Source organism: Juglans regia, chromosome 7 (assembly GCF_001411555.2).
Source record: "Juglans regia cultivar Chandler chromosome 7, Walnut 2.0, whole genome shotgun sequence".
NCBI classification, from domain to species: domain Eukaryota; kingdom Viridiplantae; phylum Streptophyta; class Magnoliopsida; order Fagales; family Juglandaceae; genus Juglans; species Juglans regia.
The window spans coordinates 11,936,931-11,958,793 of record NC_049907.1 but is presented as its reverse complement, the minus strand read 5'-3'; the positions used below and the strand labels follow the sequence as shown (position 1 = coordinate 11,958,793).

General features: G+C 34.7%; 2 protein-coding genes across 2 annotated transcripts; both read right to left on the bottom strand.

Annotated features, from left to right (window-relative positions):
- Positions 1-50: 50 nt before the first annotated feature.
- On the bottom strand, positions 51-2,302 carry LOC118348875. Its single transcript, XM_035691411.1, has 5 exons — positions 2,180-2,302; positions 1,312-1,594; positions 935-1,125; positions 266-730; positions 51-77 (listed from the first exon to the last, which is right to left on the bottom strand). The coding sequence occupies exons 1-5, from the start codon at positions 2,300-2,302 to the stop codon at positions 51-53; spliced, it is 1,089 nt and encodes a 362-aa protein (XP_035547304.1).
- Positions 2,303-4,091: 1,789 nt separating this feature from the next.
- On the bottom strand, positions 4,092-6,673 carry LOC108979122. The gene is made up of 3 exons (XM_018949715.2): positions 6,550-6,673; positions 4,973-5,033; positions 4,092-4,725 (listed from the first exon to the last, which is right to left on the bottom strand). The coding sequence occupies exons 1-3, from the start codon at positions 6,671-6,673 to the stop codon at positions 4,092-4,094; spliced, it is 819 nt and encodes a 272-aa protein (XP_018805260.2).
- Between the last annotated feature and the right edge of the window lie 15,190 nt (positions 6,674-21,863).

Below are 21,863 nucleotides of genomic sequence, written 5' to 3'. Positions count from 1 at the left end.
CCCACCACTTGAGTTAGCTTCCTTACTCTTCAATACATTTCTAAAACCATCTAAAGAATGAATGGCCCTTCAAAAACCTGTGCAGGACCAGAAAAACATTTTCAAAAACATATTTATTTCTTCTATTCTAAATACCCTTGAGAATCACTGCCACTTCCTCTAATAGGCCAGAGTTCATTTTCATACAAAGTCTATCCCATAGATCCATAAAATCCACTGTCATGACACTCCACTTCTATACACCACTCCCCTTACAAGCCCATACATCATTCACAACTGTGCATTGCCATAAAGCATGTAAAATTGCTTCACTTTCAGACTTACAAATTGGGCACATATCATCTTTCCCAACTTTTTTCTTAAGGAGCAAGGCTTTTGTAGAAAGATAATTGGTGCATGCCCTCCATAAAAAGTGTTTTGTAGCCCCTGAAATGTTTAAATTCCATAATTTTCTCCATCTGGCAGCTTCTTTCACCCCACCCACACCCTCTCCTTCTTCCCTTCTCCTTATGTCCCTTGCCATGTGATATGCACTTTTGACATTAAACTTTCCATCGTTGCTATGAATCCAGATCATCTTGTCCTCCCCTTCTCTCTTGCTAATCGGCATACTACATATCATCTCAGCCTCCTCGTCTCCAAAGTGATCTCTAATCAGTTTCTCATTCCACACCTTTAATCCTGGAATGATTAAATCTGAGACCCTTGCCTCAATCCCTAGAGAAGAGACCTGAGATTGAACACAATAAGATGATGGTTTAGGTAACCACATGTGTTTTCAGATTTTAATACTTCTTCCATTGCCGACATGCCATATTACCCCCTTTTTAATAACTTCTTTTGCTGCCCACACACTTCTCCATATAAAGGATGGAGCCTTGCCCACCTTTGCTTCCAAAATACTATCATTTCTATTGTATTTACTACTATACACCTGTGCTACTAGGGATGTGGGGTCATTTAAAAACCTCCAAACATGTTTACCTAACAAGGCCATATTGAAGTCCTCCAATCTTCTGAAACCCAACCCACCATTGTTTTTTGCCCCAGCCAAACAGTCCCAACTCTTCCAATGGATCCCTTTTCTATCATTATTCTTACCCCACCAAAAATTGCCCAACATAGCTGAAATTTCATGACACAGTCTTATAGGAAGTTTGAAAACATTCATAGTGTAAGTGGGTACAGCCTGTAAAATAGCTTTGATCATAATTTCTTTTCCTGCTTTGGACAAGAAGATATTCTGCCAACTGCTTATCTTTTTCCATATCATTTCTTTTATAATTCTGAATGTATTATACTTAGACTTACCAACTAGAGAAGGCAAGCCCAAATATCTTTCAAAGCTGCCATATGCAACAACATCTGCATCCTTACCAATCAAATCCTTGCTTCCACAGCTTGTGTTAGAACTAAAGAAAACATATGTTTTATGTCTATTTAGTTTCTGCCCTAAAGCATTTTCATACATATCTAGCAAAGACTTAACACTGTTCCATTCAGAAATAATGCTTCTATAGAAAATCATACAATCATCTGCAAAGAGCAGATGATTGATTCTAGGACCCCTTCTTGCCACTTTAACACCCCTTATCTGCTTACCCATTTCAGCTTTAATTAGCAATGAGCTTAAACCCTCAGCACATAAAATGAATAAACAAGGGGAGAGAGAATCCCCTTGTCTAAGTCCACGATTTGGTTTAATGATGTCTACTGCATATCTGTTCACCAAAACAGAGTAGCTCACACACCTAACACATCCCATAATCAGGTTCACCCACCTCACATCAAAACCTAACTTCCCTAAGACAGCTTTGAGGTGGTTTCACTCCACCCTATCATATGCCTTCGACATGTCCAGCTTCGGAGCCATACTCCCTTGCCTACCTTTCTACCTAGTTTTCATGGAGCACCTCACATACTACAATTACATTATTCGAAATTATTCTTCCAGGGATGAAAGTACTTTGTGACTGTGATATTATTAATGGTAGCATCTTCTTTAGTCTATTTACTATGACCTTTGATATCATTTTGTAGAAAATAGAACATAAACTAATAGGTCTAAATTCCTGAACATTCTCAGGATTTTTGACCTTAGGTATTAAAGCAATAGTGTGTGATTCACTGCTTGTGGGCTACCACCATTATTAAGAACATCAAGAGCTGCTCTACATACCTCCTCATTCACTAATTTCCAATGCTTTTGATAGAAACCATCACCGTAACCATTGGATCCAGGAGTTTTATAGGGAGACATTTGTGCTAGGGCCTCTTCAATATCTTCACTAGTAAAAGCCATCCCTAGCTCCTCTCTCATATGTTAAGTAACTCTCCTTTCAACACAACTCAAAACAGCCTCTATATCCCCCACCGATGGTGTTGTAGTAAAATAAATCCCTTTAAAATACTCTTTAAAAGCTTTCTCAATTCCTTCCACACTTTTTTGCAGTAGTTACTCACTTTTATCTTTAATTTGGAAAATTATGCTCCTCCTCTTTGTTTCATTTGCACATGCATGAAAGAATTTGGTGTTTCTATCCCCCATTTGATACCAATAAGTTTTAGCTCTTTGCCTTCATCTAAGATCCTCCTGATCTAGAATTCTTCCTATCTCTTCTTTTAGTTTTTTTATATCCCCAACTTTTTTTGCACCTTCATTTAACTACATTTGCCTTAGCAACTCGTTTTTCTCTTTTATTTTCTTCTCCCTTTTCTGAAAAATATTATAGCTCCAGTCACTTAGAGCTCTACTGCATAAATGCAGTCTTCTATGAATCCCCTCCACCAGGTCAACAAAAGGCACCTTTTTTTTCATCCCTCTTCCACAATCTTTTCACAATTGGCCTCAAGGGACTAACTTAGTTTAAACTTGAAATTCCTCTTCCTCTAAATAACCCTTCTTTGCCCCTTACCTGCATGGAGCAAAATAGGGTTGTGATCGGATGTACATGATGCTAAGGTCTCCACCTTAACATTTCTATAAAACTGAAGCCACCTATCATTTGCTACCACACGATCTAATCTCTCTTTCGTAAAAGACTCATCATAGTGATTGTTGCTCCAAGTGAATCTGCACTATGACCATCCCATAACAAAGAGGTTACATCTATTAAGCACACTCCTAAAACTCTCCATCTGACTTTCACTCCTAGCCTTTCCCCCATATTTCTCCCTTTGAACTAGGATTTCATTGAAATCTCCTAACGCACACCATAAATGATCAGGTGGTTTTAGGGATTCTAATAAATTCCAGCTCTCATGTCTCCTACTAGCCTCGAGTTGACTATAAAAACCAGAAATTATCCACTTACAATTTTCTTGCTTATCTATCACCCATCCACTAATGTGGTGGTTTGAGTAGTTAATAGGCTCAAACTGCATCTCCTCTTTCCAGAGCATCATAAGACCCTCACTTTTTCCAATTACACTAACAACAAAACAACCCTCAAAGCCTACCTTCTTCCTCACATATTTAGCTTTAACATTTTTCAGTTTAGTTTCCATTAAGAACACTAAATAGGGCTTCTTGTTCTTTACCAAATTGATAAGGTTTTGAACTGTCCAGGGGTTCCCAAGCCCCCGACAGTTCCAGTTTAAGGTTTTCATTGTTGTTGGCGGGGTTGCCTAGCAACCTCCGCCAATGATAGGCAACCCCACCAACAACAGATCTTGTTTCAAAACCCCCATCTCTCCCTTTTCCATACTTGTTTTTTTAATTTTTTCCCTGTTTCACACTCATCAAATTCCCTGCTCATCCTCTTCTCACCCACCCTCACATTCACGTGTGTTGCATATTGTACAAAATGATACTAAAGAAAGAATTATTTGTAAAAGGAAGATGCTAAACTTATAACTATTTTAGAAATTTATTTTAAATAGAAGATAGTTATATAAAATTGAAATTATTTTTAAGGAAGTGGCACAATTCCACTATTAAATATAAAACCAATTGTAAAATAATTGAAAAAAAAAATTATAATTATATCATTACCTTTCGTCAAAGAGGGAATAATGGTTCATACTTGTCAAGGTATAAATTTCTCTTTGGGAACATCATAATATATATTTTTTTATAGCCAAATTTTCATTTAATCAAGAGAGCAATACAAACTGTTTTGATCATGCCAAATAGCATGATCAACAAAAGTAGGAACATTCTCCCACCACATATGAATATCAACAACATTCCAAGCATAACGAGCTAGTCTATGTGCTACCTCATTTCCTATACGATTAACATGTTTTATATCTATCTCTTGAAAATGTTGCATCAAGCTCTCAGCTTCCTTAATCAAATTTCCATTCGCTGAATAAGAGTCTTGATCAACTTGCAATTCTTGAACCATGAGCAGGCAATCACTCTCTATACTAAGTTTTTGAAGACCAAGAGGAATACATAGTTGTAAGCCTCTTAATAAAGTAAGCAGTTCAATGGTGGCAACATCCTCAACCTCATCTTCCAACTTGCTTGCAACCATCACCACTCTACCTTTGTCATCTTGAAGTACCCTACCCACTCCTGCTTTCCTCACATCAGCAAATATAACCCCATCAACATTGAACTTGAAAAAACCACTTGGAGGTGGCTGCCAACGACATGTTCTTCCAACCACCAGAGATGAAGAATTCCTTACATCATTAAAAACTTTTTGCAAAGACAGTGCATGGTTGATAGCTTGAATTGATTCAATCAAAGTCTTTTCTATTTGCATTTTGTTTTGCCTAAACCACAAACTCCAGCTTATTAGAATGAACAATGTGAAATCTGCATTAGTACCTCGGGCCATAACAAATCTAATGACATCAATAAAATCCATATCAGAGTTTAATTGTTGCATTATTGGCACAATCTTCTTCCAAACCTCACTCACAGAAGGACAAAACAGCAAAGCATGTTGAACATCTTCCAGAGCAGACTTGCAAAAACAACAACTAGTTTCCACTTCCACCTTCTTCTTTCTCAGATTACCAAGTGTTGTCAAAATATCTTTTCAAGCTCTCCATGTAAAAGTTCTGATCCTCTTTGGAACCTGCATCCACCAAATCATTTTTCACATTCTCTTATCCTCTATAATGTTGAACTTTCCCCACTACTGCTACTGTTTTGGTCTTGTATCAGTCGATATGCACTTTTAACAATGAAGTTTTCATTTTTTTTCCTTAGTCCATATCCACTTATCCACATATTGAGTAGTTGACAATCTTATTTTGAGGATGTCAGTGGCAACTATTGGATTGAAGAGAGCTCTAACTTAATAAGAATGTCCACTGTTTCTTCTATAGAAAAATCATCGCTTCCTTCCAATTCCTGCTCTAGAGTGTTATATCCTAGAATCCACACATTCCTCCATATCTTTATATTTTCCCCTGTTCCTACTCTCCATCTACAACCTGCCAACAACCATTTTTTAGCCTCTCATATCCCTCTCCATACATAAGAAGGATTTGACCCTATCTTAGACTGAAAAAGGTCCATTTTGGAAAGTACATTGCTTTAAAAATTCTTTATAATAAGGACCTATCATTTTGTAAAATCCTCCATCCTTGCTTAACCAATAAAACCATATTAAAGAAATGCAAGTCCTTAAATCCCATACCTTCTCTATACTTAGAATGACATAATCGACTCCAGCTCATCCAATGCAACTTTTTCTCGTAATTCTTTTGCCCCCACCAGAATCTAGCCATCATTCTCTCCAAATCCTTACAGAAGCCCACTGGAATTTAAAGCAACTCATAGCATAAGTGGGTATGGATAAAGCTACAGGTTTTATAAGCACATCTCTCCCAACTTGTGAAAGAAGCTTCTCTTTCCAACTCTATAACTTGGAGCATACTCTATTTTTTTATTTCAACAAATGCCCTTGATTTTGATCTACCTACAAGGTTAGGCAACCCTAGATATTTTTCATATTGCTAAAACAATCTAACACCCCACAAACTCAACAATTTCCTTTGACTGTCTTGTCCTCATTCACATTTTTTGAAAAGACCATGGTTGTTTTTTCCTTTTTGATTTTTTGACCAGAAGCTAATTCATATTTATCCAATATAGCTTGAATATTTTTGGTAGTTGTAACATCAGCTTTATAGAAAATTATGCTATCATCCGCAAAAAGAAGATGATTAACCATAGGAACCCCTCTACATACTCGCAACCCTTTAACAGTATGGTCTAGATCTCAAAAGTCCAATTAAACCCTCTGTACATAGAAGGAAAAGGTAAGGGGATAATGGATCCCTTTACCTTATGCCTCTACTAGGAACAATTGGTCCATGAGGTACACCATTGACCAAGACTGAAAAAGAGACACTCCTATCACACCCTTTTAAGTCTATTTGCAATCACTTTAGTCACCAACTTATAAATCACATTACAAAGACAAATAGGATGATAATCAGCAACCACTGCACAACATCTCTTTCTAGGAATCAAACTAATCATGGTATGATTGAGATCCTTAGGCAACTCACCTGAATTTAAATTCTAAGGTCACTGAGTTGCCAATCACATGCCAAAACGTTTGGTAGAAATCGGTGACATACCATTCGGTCCAAGTGCCTTTGTTGGATGCATTTGTTGTAAAGTAGCAGCAACTTCATCAGCAGTGTAAGGCTTTTTTAGCCCCACATTCATCTCCTCAGTAACCTTATGCTCTACACTGTCCATAATTTATACCTGTGGAGAAAGGGTTAAAACAAATTGGGCCAATAAGGAAAGCCCATAACCACATATTCTGTTCAAGCTCATGATTCTTGTCTTACTAGACTTATGATATTATCAGCCCATGTTCTATACATTCTCGGACATATCCAATGAGGCCCATGGCCCATATCTTGTGAGAGTTGAGATTTGTCCGGGCTCATGATTGCATAATCAAAGGATTCTTCAAAACTTGGAGTTGGTGGTCGTATGGAGTAACAGGTCATTTTCCAAAACTTGGATAAATATATAGCTAATCACTTCTTCGTACCATTTATGTTGCAGCAGAATTGGGAGATGTGACGACAAGTAGAAAATGGAAATAAGATTAGGTAAATTGATTTAAAAATGCAATAAAGATTGTGTATACCAAAAACTTTCAGAAAAGTTTAAAAGCAGTTATAAATTAAATTAGGCAAAAATTAAAATGAACTAAACTTAATTAGAATATCTAGAATCTAATAATAAATAAATAAATAAATAAAATATATAATTTTTCTGAATCTCTAGCTTATGGCTAGAAAGGATGATATGCCCATTTTTGGATGACAAGGGATATGATTCCTGAATATGAAAATTGGGTGTATGCACCAAATGATTAATTTCTAAAAAGAGACATCATGGAAGAAGTCCACTATTCACTTGATATGTTGATATGATACTCCCCATACACTAAGACTTGAGAGAGAAATTGCCAAATACATTGGGTATTGTTTCACTTCTAGCGAGTGAAAGCAGAACACCAACATAAGGCAGCTTGTTTAATTTGCTTAAGGTGCTATAGTAGAAATGGGAACAAGTTTCCATGGACCTTGAAGTGTACCTAGAGCACTAATAGGTCAATGGTAGGACGAATATTCCCCTAAGAAAGTCGGGTTGAACCCCAAACCGCAAGGGCCCATAGACCCAAAGCCATAAGCCCACCCAATAGGGGTCAAGATTGCAAACGCCAAAATGTATTGATATGGAATTCAAATCTGACCGTCATTAATGATAACCTAATTACGTAATGGACAACAAGTAAAGCTCCTGACCTCTAGCGTGATATTCGCCCGCTACAACAATTCCCCCCCCCCCCCCCTCCGGCTGCCCCCAACCCAACATTTGCCATGCAAACAAAATTAAAGCCCTAACAGTCTGCAACACGACAGGGGTTAGAGGGAATCAGGCCACAGGGCAAGTCTTACCATCTGAATATCTGACCCATATAAATAGAGGATGAAATACATATCAAAAGTAACTTCTGAATGTGAAAATTGCATACATATCATATGCTTCATTCTCACTATTTAAGCATCAGAGGTGCCCCCACCACACTAAGCTTCTTTTACCCTTTGGTTGCAGGTTGTTATAGTCCACTTGTAGGAATACGAAACATGTCCACAATAGTTGGCGCCATCTGTGGGAACTATGAAATTTCATCTTGCTTTTCATATGCTTGCACCAACGCGTTCTCAAGCAACTCATGATCAAGAAGAAACTTCAATAGGCAAATGAATGAACAAACGATAACATGGAGGGAATATTTTCAGAAATGGAAGAATGGCTGAGGAGAATGGCTTTTGAGATGGAGAGTCTCCAACGTGAGAACGAGGCTCTAAGAAAAAATAAGTGTAGGTTTCGGAGAAGATACTGCAACAAGTCATAATGAGAGAAACGAAGAAGGGTCGCAAAGTGTAGGTAAACCTACCTTTGATTGCAAAGAAAAAAGAAAAATGCACCACGTTTTATGCCATGTCATGGATAAATACGATGAGATGGCTAAGAGGATAGATGCATCCTCATCCGTTGATCAACTAGGGTTAGAATGAGATTAAAAAACAGATGTCCTGGCTCTTCAGGGTTGAATAAAAGGCCGACTAGGTCTATCTCCCCACAAACGCTTGCGGGGCTTTAGAGGATTCTCACTGGGGTAGGGATACTAGGCTTAGTTCCTGTCATAGTTCGATGGTGTGTAGGGTGATAGAGATGAGGAAGGTTTTCGAACTGAAGTGAGGAGATGTACAAGACCGAGTTGAAGTTGACTCCGATCGAATGGCCATGGATCAATCTATGTTATTGCATTATTTTCATTACATGTTAGGTTTTGTTATTTTAACTGGACTTTAGTTGTAGCTAGAAAATGGGCTTAGGGTTGTAGAGTACTCTTTCATTGCAATATGTCATTTTAATGTTTTTCTTTAGCCCAAGGCCCATGTGAGGGATAACTCGGTTAGAACATTATCGCTATGTACTGAGCCATGGGGGCTCGAGGAGAATCATCCAGAAAGTAATAGCAGTTTCCTTTTCTTTCTCATTCTTCTATTTTCTTGGAGGTTCTTACTCACCCTTGAAGTGATGTATTTGTTACATTTCTTAAGGAGACTGTTACAATTGGTATCAGAGAGACAAAGGTCTTTGTGCTATGAAATTACAAAGAACTCGATCTAGTTGTAAATATACCAAGTCTGACCTCCATGTCCTAGCGTAGAGAAACTCAACGAAACGTGCATGAAATTCTTGTATCAATCAAGAAGATAATGGAACTAGTAGATCAAACATAGTGAAATCACAAGGTCTTCCAATAGCATTTAAATTACTTCCCAAATAAATTTAAAGAAAACTTAACCCAGTTGGAGGATTAGATTTGTGCAATACATGAAGAAGAAGAATATATAGTGGCAATTGAAGAAAAAGAGAAATTTTGATCGACGTTGGAGAACCTGGCGGTGTCTTCAGGATTTGATCCAAATAGCAAGGACTAAGACGTCCTCAACCTCTTCCGCCCTTACAAAAATTAGGGTGGATTTGATATGATTTGCTATGGGAGAGACAAGATTGAAACTCCAGAGCAGTTTTAGCATGCTAAAGAATTAGCATTGAGGCTTGATTTGAATGGGCTTGTTGCTATTGGTGGAGATGACTCTAACACAAACGTCTACCTCCTTACTGCCAATTTTAAGGACAAAATTATGAAGACTCAGGTATTTGAAATCCTTTATGCTTCTCTTATAATCTTTGGTGGAGGGTAAGGGAAAAATCTAATAACATGTCTGATTGTTTTCAGAAAACATCTCATTTCATCTCATCTAATCATTACAACTTTCTTAATTTTCAATATAAAATAAAATAAACAATTCAAGTTTTTCAAATCTCAAAACAAAAATGATATTAAAAAATATATTCTAACAATATTTTATTCAACTTTTTAACTTTAATCTCAACTCATCTCATTTCATCTCATATCATCTCATCTAGAAAAACAAACGAGTCTGTGCTAAGAATTTTCTCCTCAGTTACTCTACGTATTGCCACTCAGCAGTGTTTCTGGGTGGTATGGAATATATCTTGTTGATAAAAGGCTGCTGGAAATCCATCAGGTCCAGGTGAGCTCAAGCCATCCATTTGAAACAAAGCTTCTTCAACCTCCTGAGCAATGTAGGGCCTCAGCAATGCATGGTTCATTTCATTTGTGACTTTGGGTTTGGTAGCTGCTAAACATCCATCAATGTTCTGAGGGCTAGCAGTCATGAAAAGCTCCTGGAAGAAAGCTTGAAATTGTTGACATATTGCATTTGCATTGGAAAATCCCTGACCTCTATCATTAATAAGCTTGCTGATACGATTGATTTTACTTCTTTGAGAAGCACACTGGTGGAAGTACTTAGTGTTCCTATCTCCTTCTTTAAGCCATTTCTGTTTTGCTCTCTATTTCCATTTAAGATTCTCCTCTTCCAACAATTTTTCAATATCAGCTTTCAAACCTTTTATGCTGTCATGCTTGTCACCCTAATTGCATTGCTGTAGTATGTTGATCTGATCCATCTTTTGTTGTATTTCCTTCTTGGTATTACTCACAGCCTGTTTGCTCCAATGTTGTAGTTTGAATTGACATCTCTTCAATCCTTCAGTAGTATAGCTCAGCATATTAGAAGCTAAACTAGGTCTCTTCCACTCATCAGCAATTAACTTGATGCACTCTTCTCTTTGACCCCAACTAACCTTTTATTTGAACATTTTGGTATGACTGCCTGCACCCTGCTGAGGAATTTCCTTGATGATGAAAATTGGGCAATGGTCAGAACTAAGTGCAGTTAATGAGAGGGTCACTGCTCCAATGTTCCAAGTTGCCCATTGAGGGTTGCATAAAGCTCTATCTAGCCTCTCTTTAGTGAATTCACCCCCACTACGATTGTTAGACCAGGTATATTTGTTCCCCACATACCCCATATCACTGAGGTCACAGTCCTCCAGTGCCTCTCTAAAGCATTCCATCTGACCATAGGGTCTCAGAGGCCATCCAAAGTTTTCGTTAGTGTTGATTATTTCATTAAAATCCCCAACACATAGCCAACCCAAATCATTTGCTGGTTTCAACTTTTTAAGCAACTGCCAACTACCTTTCCTTTTAGCCGTAATAGGGTTTCCATAAAAGCCAATTAAGATCCATGTCTTCCTTTCCATTGAATCCTTACCTTTAAGGAAATATGCTGCATAGTGTATGACTCCAGAACTGCATCCACATCCTCTTTCCACAAGAATGCCAGACCTCCACTCAAACCTTTATAATCTAGCACAAAACTATTTTCCATATTCAGAAGCCTCTTGATTTTCTCTATCTTGGATCTTCTACATTTTGTTTCCATCAGGAAAACAAAATTTGAGACCTTATGCTTCACCAAAGAGTGAAGTTCTCTAACTGTCCGAGGGTTCCCAAGCCCTTGGCAGTTCCAACTTAAGCAACTCATTGTTGTTGGTGGGGTTGGAAAACAGCCTCCACCAACTCGTTAACATAAGCCTCCTTTACCACCACTTGATCATTATTTTGTTTCTTAATCCCACATAGTTTAACAGCCTCATCCTCTGCACTTCCCATCTTTCTTTTCCTCTCATCACAAGTTTGCATCTGCTCCTTCCTCTCGTTAACATGCTCATCATAAAATTTGTCTCTGGCTCTTCTTTTCCAACTGACTCATTTCTTTGTGTTTTCCAAAATTTGAGCCTGCTCAGTCAAAAGCAGGTCCAAATCATTAATGTGTGATGCCAGAGTGGAGTCTACTGATGTGGCACCAATTTTGGTCTTTTGTTGATCACGATTAGAAACTGGTGCCTTAATTATAGCCTCTTCCTTTTTTGTGACGCGTTCTAATTTAGGAAGTCTGGCCTCATTAACCACAGGTAACTCCTCAATTTTGAATAAAGTTTCCTTTCCCAGCCTTCCCATTCCCTCCTTTAATTCTCCCTTAGCTGCCTCTCCCCCCTCCAAACTAGTCTCCTCTGACAAGATAATACCACTTTCCTTATGAAAACCATTTACCTTATTGACTGTATGGAATATATCTTGGATTTGGACGGAATTCATTGAATTTTCTTATAGTGCCTATTTTGTCCCTCAAGGTCTTTGATAGAGGAAGAGGAAAGAACAATTCGATTTTCAAATAACGTAGAATTGGTTGCTTTTCCAATTTTTCTCTTGGAAACACCAACTTGCTAGTGAAAGAGAATTTCAAGATATTTTTCTATGCGGACCTTATGCAAAAGGCCAACTAACTTAAATGATAGTGTTATAATATAATAAAATTTTGGGTAATTTAATTGTTTAGAGTCACTACTTGTCTTCAAAATTTAAATTGATGACAAAATGTAGATTTAATTATTTATATTTATCTTAACACTTTCTTTCAGATGTGATCCAAACTCTCCTTTAATAAGTAAACTAAACACGTAGAATATTTAATTAATTAGATAAAGTGTAGAGTCAAAATTTGAATTTAAAACTTCTATTTTGATATCATGTAAAATTACTACTTATCTCAAAACTTTAAGTTGATGAGAAAAACTATATTTAATTATTTATATTTATATATAGTAATAGACATTGAATATAGGTAGATATGTTTATAGTAATAGACAGTAAACATAGGTAGATCAATTGTTTTTTGTTTTGTGAAGACACTTTTGGATATTAACGGTTGTGTTTGGATGTTGAAGTGAGTTGAGTTGAGATGATAAAATATTGTTAAAATATTATTTTTTAATATTATTATTATTTTAGAATTTGAAAAAGTTGAATTATTTATTATATTTTATGTTGAGATTTGAAAAGTTGTAATGATGAGTTGAAATGAGTTGAGAGTGGTTTAAGTTCCAAACGCACTAAATCCAATGTAAAGTGCATTTCAATTGTAAGTGATCATGAGCCAAAATAGAACTAAATCGAGTACTTTTCTAGCTCACGTTCTATTTATTTTTTATCCTATTTTTAACATCTTTAATCATTAAAATATATATATATATAATTTTATTAATAATAGCTTTCTTAACCTATCATTATAAATAAAAGTAGTGAACGGGTAATAAGATACTAACCTATCATTATCCTATTTCATAATGGATCCAAACGCTACCAATTGTCTCATGAACCACCGTCGCATCGAGGACAAAGGCCTGTCGTAGACAACTTAATAGTCGCTGCTCACGAGATCCAAGAAAAAAGCCCACGTCCAAAAGAAAGAAATAAAATAACTATATGATAGGAAAATTTTATTTGCAAAATGGCACGAAGAATGCGCTCTTGTCAAATCTAACATGTCAGATAAGAGTTCGTTAGACAATCAATGCATTTTTTAAATTTGAAGAAATGTAAATAGAATAATCTATACCAACTTTTTTAAAAATAAAAATTTAAACTATGAGCTATAATAATTTTAAATATATTTTTAAATTTAAAGATATATTGTTCATCTTCAAAAGTAGTATTTTATTATAAAAATTATCTCAATTGTTTTGCTTTTCAGTTTTCATTTCTCACGGTTTTCATTTCCCTCGAATGCCTTTTCATTTTTACTTTTGTCACGCAATATTTTGAATACCATATCGAAAGTTGTACCGATCAAGGTACTGGAACGAAATATTTCGATATTGATACCGTTTCGTATACCGTTTCGGAATAGTCGATATATAAATAAATTATATATATAAATATATATAAATTATATTTCAAAATAATAGTCTATATATGAATAAATTATATATAAATACATATATATATATATATATATATAAACTATAAATAACTTTGTCTAAATTAGGACTCAAAAAATAAGTTTATAGTTTGAAAAAATGAAAAAAAAAATAAAAAATTGAAGGTCGAAATATCGACCGGTACAAGCCGAAATATAGGCCTGTATATACCGAAATTGAGGCCGGTACAACCGGTATTTGGGTCGGTACAAAACGTATATGGTACCTGTATCAGCTATTGGGCCGGTACGACAAATATCGATCGTACCGACCGATAAGGTACAAGATTAAAAATAGTGCTTTTGTGTTCAATTTTGAAATATGTGAAGGAAAAAAAAAATTATTAATTAACATATAGATAATATAATTACAAAATATATAAAAATATTATTATTAAAAAAATAATATATCTAATATGGGATTATGGCTAGTGAAATTTTAGATTTATGAAAAACATAACTTTTTATCAAATTTTAAAAATTATTTTTATAAAGTCAATGCTAATGTTCTAAAAATAAATATCTAAATTCAAAATTTTAAATTTCAATATCATATATGGCACTCTTTTTCATATCAAAAGGGTAGGGAATGTGCTGAGAAAAAAGAAAAAGAAAAAAAAGGTAGACAATGTGTCCACGTCAACTTGCTAATAACCAATAGGATTTAAAAGAGAAAAGAAGCAATTCACGACTGCGTGGGAAGTTATTAACTTTTCTGGTGTGTAAGAGTATTGGCATTTGTTTTATAAAAAAACTAGTCAAATATAAAATATGATAAATTTTTATTAAAATTTAGTAAAATTAGATTCATTAAAATGATGGATGGGAAGTTTTGAGGTACAATAAATCTATGAGATTTTTTAAATTTAAAGAGTTACTGTTCATTAAGTAAATGTATTTTTTTATTCTATTTTAATCTCGCAATGCAACGGCCATATTTTGTTTTTCTTCTATCTCATTTTCCTCCTTGCGTCTTTTCTCTTACCATTTCTCTCATTCTCACATTTTTGCAGTGTCTCTTTCTCTATTTTTCTCGTTTTTTCAATGCAAAGTGTCCCGATTCTTCATCTCTTCCATTCTTCACTTAGAAACAGAGCCAAGCCACACTGGTTTCACTCCTTCTAGGTTCGTGCTTCATTTCTTCTCCTTTCACACAATGCTTCACGTCTTCTCCTTTTATGTACTGCAACCCTATTTTCAAGAATAAATGAGACTGGTCAGCCCCGATGGGGCCTTTTGCTCTCGGTGAACGGCTGTGAACTTCATCTATTAGACCCAGCATACATTTTACTAACTTTTTTTTTTTGGCTAATTTTCTCATACGCACTCAGTGTTGCAGATTGTCAAACAATTGGTACGATCCTCGGCTTGTATACGTTAACAGCCTTTCTAGGAGAGTTTAATTTTTTTTGTGTATACAAATACAAAATATATATACAAACAAAATATTTGATGTGGATGCCAACAATAGTGAAAATAGACCTGAATCAAACTACAAAAGCAGGGAAGAGATAGATTTTCAAAAGGGAAATCTTAAATAATGAACAATAAAAAGGGATTGCAAAACATGAAAGAAAAAACTAAAAATATTATTATTACAAAAATAATATTATATTATTATTTTGATGAATCAAATGGCTAATCCAATGTGTAGTTATGAATAAAAAGGTTTTAGATATATGAAAAGTATGTATTTTTCATCAAAATTTGAAGATGAATTTAAAGAGTTCAATGCTAGTGCTCGAACAGATTTGTTAATATATAATATAAATAATTAAATTTATTATTTATTTATTTTTATATTTTAAAAGAAAAACTCAAAATTAGTTGATGGGTTATGCCACATTATAATGATATTGGAATAAGAGTGTAGAATTTAGTGGATGAACCAGCAAGTGTTGTTAGGGGGCAACTTTTCTAATGTGTGACACGTTAATGTAAAATAAGAAGAAATTAAAAAAACCAGAAAAACATAACTTTATATAGAATTAGATCTCCATAATTTGCTACATAGGCGTAGAAATAAAATTCTAAAAACGTAGCTTAATATGTATTTCAGATTTCTGACGACAAATGGTTCATCCATTATTATTTTTGTAATGAAATATTTAGAATTATTTTCTTCATAGAAACTATCAGATGATCTTTTAGAATATCATCTTTTATTCTAGTATGTAAATTAGTTTATCAAGTTTCATGTAAAATCTAGTTATTTTCTATCACATTAGGCATATAATGTTACAATTGAGATCTTAAATAAATATTTTCTTGTTAAATGAAGTCTAGAAGATAAAACCTCTCAACTATTTTTCATACAGATTATCAATCTTAAATGATTTTTCTTGTATTTTCACTTTGGATTCTATATTAAAACGCCTATTATTGTATAATAAAAGCTTTGAGGTCCATATTAATAAGTTTAATATTTCTCCGAAACATGGAGCATACATGAAAAATTTTCCTTCAATCTCAAAACGACGATGAGAAATGATTTCACATTTGCTTCTACGTAATTGAGAGTCTTGTGAGTCACTTTCTAGTGGTACACTCCTACTAGGAGGCAAGTCATTCTCACTATCTTTTACTATTTTAGTATGTGATAATTATCCACCCTCACCAAAAGATGGTGTAACTCCCTCAAGTGCTTGCAACTCAAAAGGTTCAAAGATCTTTCTTTGCTTCACTAGTATTGTGAAAATTATTATCAATAAATGTGAGAGCAGGTGACTCTATTTTTGTCATTCTCCCGTTAAGATATTCACCATACATTACATAGTCCTTTGAGTTCTCTGAATTTCTTATAAAGATACGCTTATTTGCTCTAGGGCTAATTTTTCCATATTTATGGGAAGATGTATGAACATAACCCTAAAAAACCCAAGGCTGCAAATGTTTCAAATTTGATTTTGCATCATTCCATAATTCATATGGAGTTGAAGGAACAGAGTTAGAAGGCACACAATTCAAACTGTAGGCATAAGCTAGAAGAGCATCTCCTAAAATGATACTAGTAGGTTAGCTTGCGCCATCATTTTCACAACACCATTTTGTTGTAGAGTGTCAAGAATCGTTAATTTCCTGCATATCCCCTTTTGCTCACATGATCCCTGAAATTCTTTAAACAAGTACTCTTGACCCCGATCTGTTCATAGAATTTTCAAATACCTTTCATTTTGATTCTCAACCTCAGGCACAAAGCGTTTGAAGAGATCAGATAGACATAACTAAAACTTAAGTAGTCATCTATAAAGGTGAAAAATAAAAGGCATCATGACATGCCTTCACATTCACAGGTCAACAAATATCATAATGGATTAGTTTTAAAGGATAAGATGCCCTAGGTGCCTTTCCAAAATGCTACATACAACCCTTACCAGTTAAACAAGGCTCACACATTGGTAGCCTTACATTAGCGAGAGACTCCAATAGGCCTTCTCTAACTAGTCTAGCCATTCCATCTTTTCCTATATGACTTAGTCTAAGATGTCATTTTAACAAATTGGAAACAACATCATCATCATTTTTATCTTTAAATGAAAATGAAGAATTATCTAAATCCAACATAAAGAAACCATTCTAAAGAAAACCATGTCTATATAAAGCCCTATCCAAATAAAAGTCCAGCTGAGGGCCATCAAATTGAAAGTAAAACTAAGTTCCAACATAGAAATAATTGAAAATAGATTACATTGAACACTAGGTACATATAGCATATCATGAAGAAGTAATCAGCGCCATAGACGCATCTTGAGTTGGTAGGTACCATCTCCAAGCACCTCCTCCCGAGTTCCATTATCCAATATAGCATACTGTTTGTTAGCGGGTATTCTTCTATAATTTATGAACCCAACATGAAGTCGAGCTACATATTGGGTTGCTCCTGTGTCTACAGTCCATTCAGGGATTGAGTGAGCAACAAAAATGTTTGAACAAATGTAAGTAATGAGAGAGTTGTGTTTAGTAGATACATTCTTTGCCTCAGTGCACTCACAAAAAAAATGTTTAACTTTTTCACAGTTATAGCACTTCAATTTGGACTTTCCATTGCCAGCACGCTTGCCTCTGTAGAGCTTTGATACCTTTCTAACACTCGGCCCAAGACTGTTTGCCGCTCCAACAGATCTCCCATGTTGTTTGCATTTAGGCCAGAATGCCTTGCGCTTTCCAGCTTGGTCAACAAGAAGAGTATTTCAATGCGCTTCTATGTGCTCCGCCTTTTGCTCCAAATGGTGAGATATATCAATTAAAGTCTTAATATTGTCACTATGTATCAAAACAAGCTTCATTTGCTCCTATGTTGACTCGAGCAAAGATCGTATCACAACAGTAATTTGTTGTTCATCGGTGAGATTATTAGTAACAACCTTTAGATCACGAATCAATATAAACATCGACCTCAAATGCTCATTCATGGTATGTTTAGGGTCCATAACATACTGCTTAAACATCAAAATGAGAGCACGAAGCCTAGTAGCTAATGTCTCCCTATAGGAAATATCCAACTGGTTCCACATGCCTTGGACAATTCTTAAACTCCCCAATAAGATCATTGTGCATGCTGCAAGTATGGTAAAGTACAAACACCGATATTTTCTTGCACAAGCCTAATAGGCTTTCATACCACGATGATGTTGGGAAGTATTCCCTTGCTCAGGATGTATCAAAAGGTGACATGTTTTTTAGCACCTCTTGTTGATTAAGCAAATATTGGATTTTCGTATGCCATAGACAAGTTGGTCCAATCCAATTTACCTCCTTTTGTAAGGTCAGCAACTAATCACTACCACTACATTCATTGCACAAGAATGACATTAGCATACATTTAAGTTTATTCCAAAATCTAACTAGACAATGGAATTTCTTCCTAAATAGTGAGATTGGAAATTTTGTTAAAAGCTAATAATCATCTCCCACTATATAAGTCAAAGTACCACATCTAATTAATTTTGAATAAATTTTATAGACTAGTCTTAAAAAAAAACTAATAACTTATGCACATATAATTCATTCATTAAATATAAAAATTTCATAATTATTAGCTAAACACATTGTGGATAGGCTACACCTGAAACCTCATTGATAATTTGGTGCATCATATTATTTTGACCATAAAGTATATCAATAGACATAAAACACATCCCTTTACATGACTTTAATAATAAAATTACATTCTCAATATTACATTTCCAAATAAAAGTCTTACTACAAATCTTCTAAGAAAATAATAAATAAATAGGGTGTCACGTCACCGATATATTTATAAGCTACAACTTATTCATTCACATAAAAATAAATACATATATTACACATGAGAATAACAAATTACCAATGTCAACTTTATATTTTCGTTTTAAAAAAATACCAATGAACTCAAACACTCAATCATAGTGGTATGCATGATGGTTTAATGGATAGAGAACCCATATTCTCAACTAATGAGAAGGGTTTAATAGGTCATTAAATATATGGACACATATTTAATATGGACATACATTTAACAATAACAATTTAATATAAGTATCTACAAATAAAAATTTAATATAGAAACATTGGACTTGAGGAAATAGGACAAGTGTCCCAAAAATAACATTTATTATCATCGTTTTTTTATTATTAAAATCAATTTTTAAAAAATATTCTCAACTTTTGGCCTCGATAAAAAAAAAAATGGATAAACTCTGTAGACCTACCCAAGATTACACGTGCCACACATAACAAAAGACAACACCGGAAGCCACTACAAGCGCCCCCATGCGCCTCCTACGCATGTGGGTTTGGTATTGGCTAAAGAGGCTGTCTTGCCTCTTCTTCACTTGCCGCGAAGGAGAGTGTATGTCACCTTCACCATTTTTTATGTTAAAACACAACTTGGTCATCACATTGTATGTGCATCAATAACATGAGCAAACGCACCCAAAGTGTAAGGGCGGATCACACTCTCCATGGCCAAGAGTGGGACTAGTAAAAAGTTTATTGTTCATTGTCTTCTTCCTCAAAGCAAATTTCTGGTTTTTCTTGATTTCGACTACCCAGTTTCAATCGGCCTTAACTTACTTATATTAAATCCGAATCAAGCGTATGATATGTCAAATCAAAGCTTATGAAATCAGATTTCTAACTTTATAAGATTTATTACCAGAAAGTAATATTTGTTAATTAAAAGTTGTCTCAAATTCACGATCCTAACATTAACTAAATTAGGGTTTTGGATTTCTCCCTCTACATGCAACAAAACTTCACCAAATCTAAGGGGTATGTTTTTGACATTATAAAAAATGTTTTCATATAGAGAATTTGATCTTAAACATGTCATACTGTAACCTCTAATGAAAAATCTAAAACCCAAACAATCATGACATATAATCAATTACATACTTTTAAACCCATTCCAAAGTTTCAAACAACATGTAACCATATTCATAAGGGTGAAAACAAGCAACATAGGGTTTGATACCAGTGTTAAAAAAGGTTAATCCAAATCACCTCAAGCGAAGTAGAATTCCCACAAGTCCGGATCTTTATTCGTCTTATAACCCATGTCAAATTGTTGTGATTGCACCTTTATGTCACTTAGGAGGCTACTAAAGTTTCCTAAATGATTCTACACTTCAAGATCAAGAGCTCTAGATGGTTCATTTGAAAAATTATAGAGAGAAATGAGAGCTTTTTTTGTTTTGTATGTTCACTTTTTTCTACACTCTTATAATTAATGTACGCAAAAATCTCATTTATAGAGTTTTCTAATGGGTGGTTAATTAACTTTCCTCAAATTAAGTGCTAGTGGTAGAGAGTTAATTAACTCTTAGTGGTGGAGAGTTAATTAATTACTTATAACTTTCCCACCCACGTAGACACAACATAGGTCATAGGATACCTACTACTTCCCCACCCATGTTTGAAGTCCCTTTTACTATGCTGAGTTGATGTTTGCGAAGCCTACTTATGTTTGCACAAGAGAATGAAATGAATATTATGTTACATTACTTATGGAATGTTAGCTCAGCTATCCTCATTTATTTATGTGAAGCACAAAGCTATGAACCCAATGTCTGATATGTGATCATCTCAAAAAGACCATATTCCGAACCAAAGCCATCTCTAGCACTAGTTTTCAATTAATGATTTATGAAAGGATCGTGCTACAGCTCCCGCTGGGGGCTCCCGCTGGGAGCTACCGCTGGGGCTGTAGTGTATTTTTGTATGTGTTTTTTTTTTAAGTTATTTTTTATATAATTTTTTTTAATATTTTTTAATATTTTTTAAAAAATAAAATAAATTTAGAACATTATTAAAAACACTTTCTTAATCAAGAAGTAAAAAAAAATTATTAAAAAATACTTCCTTAATCACGAAGTAAAATAAAAAATCATATAAAAATATTTTATATTTTACTTTGTGATTAAGCAAGTATTATTTAATAATATTATAAATTTTTTTATTTTTTAAAAATATTTAAAATCATTAAAAACATCTACATAAAAAAAAGAATTAAAAAATACACATAAAAAAATTCACTAGACTCCAGCGGGAGCTCCCAGCGGGAGCCCCCAGCGGGAGCTCTAGCATTTTCCTTTACGAAATAATACCATATTTTTGGTTTGAAAAGAAATATTAATCAGCCTTTATATTCTTCTAACCTGACCCGACCAATTCTAGTTTTACACTTTGATTCAAAATAGATCAGTTTGGAAATAACTAATTCTGACCTTAACTAGGGTCAGAATGAGATTAAAAAAATAAATATCCCGACTCTTCAGGTTAGAATAAAAGGCCTACTAGGGTCTAGCTCCATGAATTGTGACACAGGGACAACTCTAGTAGTTATTGCAATCCACACAATGGCTTGGTGGACTTTAGAGGATTCTCACTAGGGTAGGATATTAGGCCTAGTCCCTGTCATAGTTCGATGATGTGAAGGGAGATCATAGAGATGAGGAAGGATCTGGAACTGAAGTGAGGAGATGTACAAGACTGAGTTTTAGTCGACTTCGATCTTATGGCCATGGACCACTCTATGTTATTGCATTATTTTCTTCACATGTTAGGTTCTTGTTATTTTAACTGGACTTTAGTTGTAGCTGGCAAATGGGTCGTAGAGTACTCTTTCATTGCAGTATGTCATTTTAATGTTTTTCTTTAGCCTAAGGCCCATATGA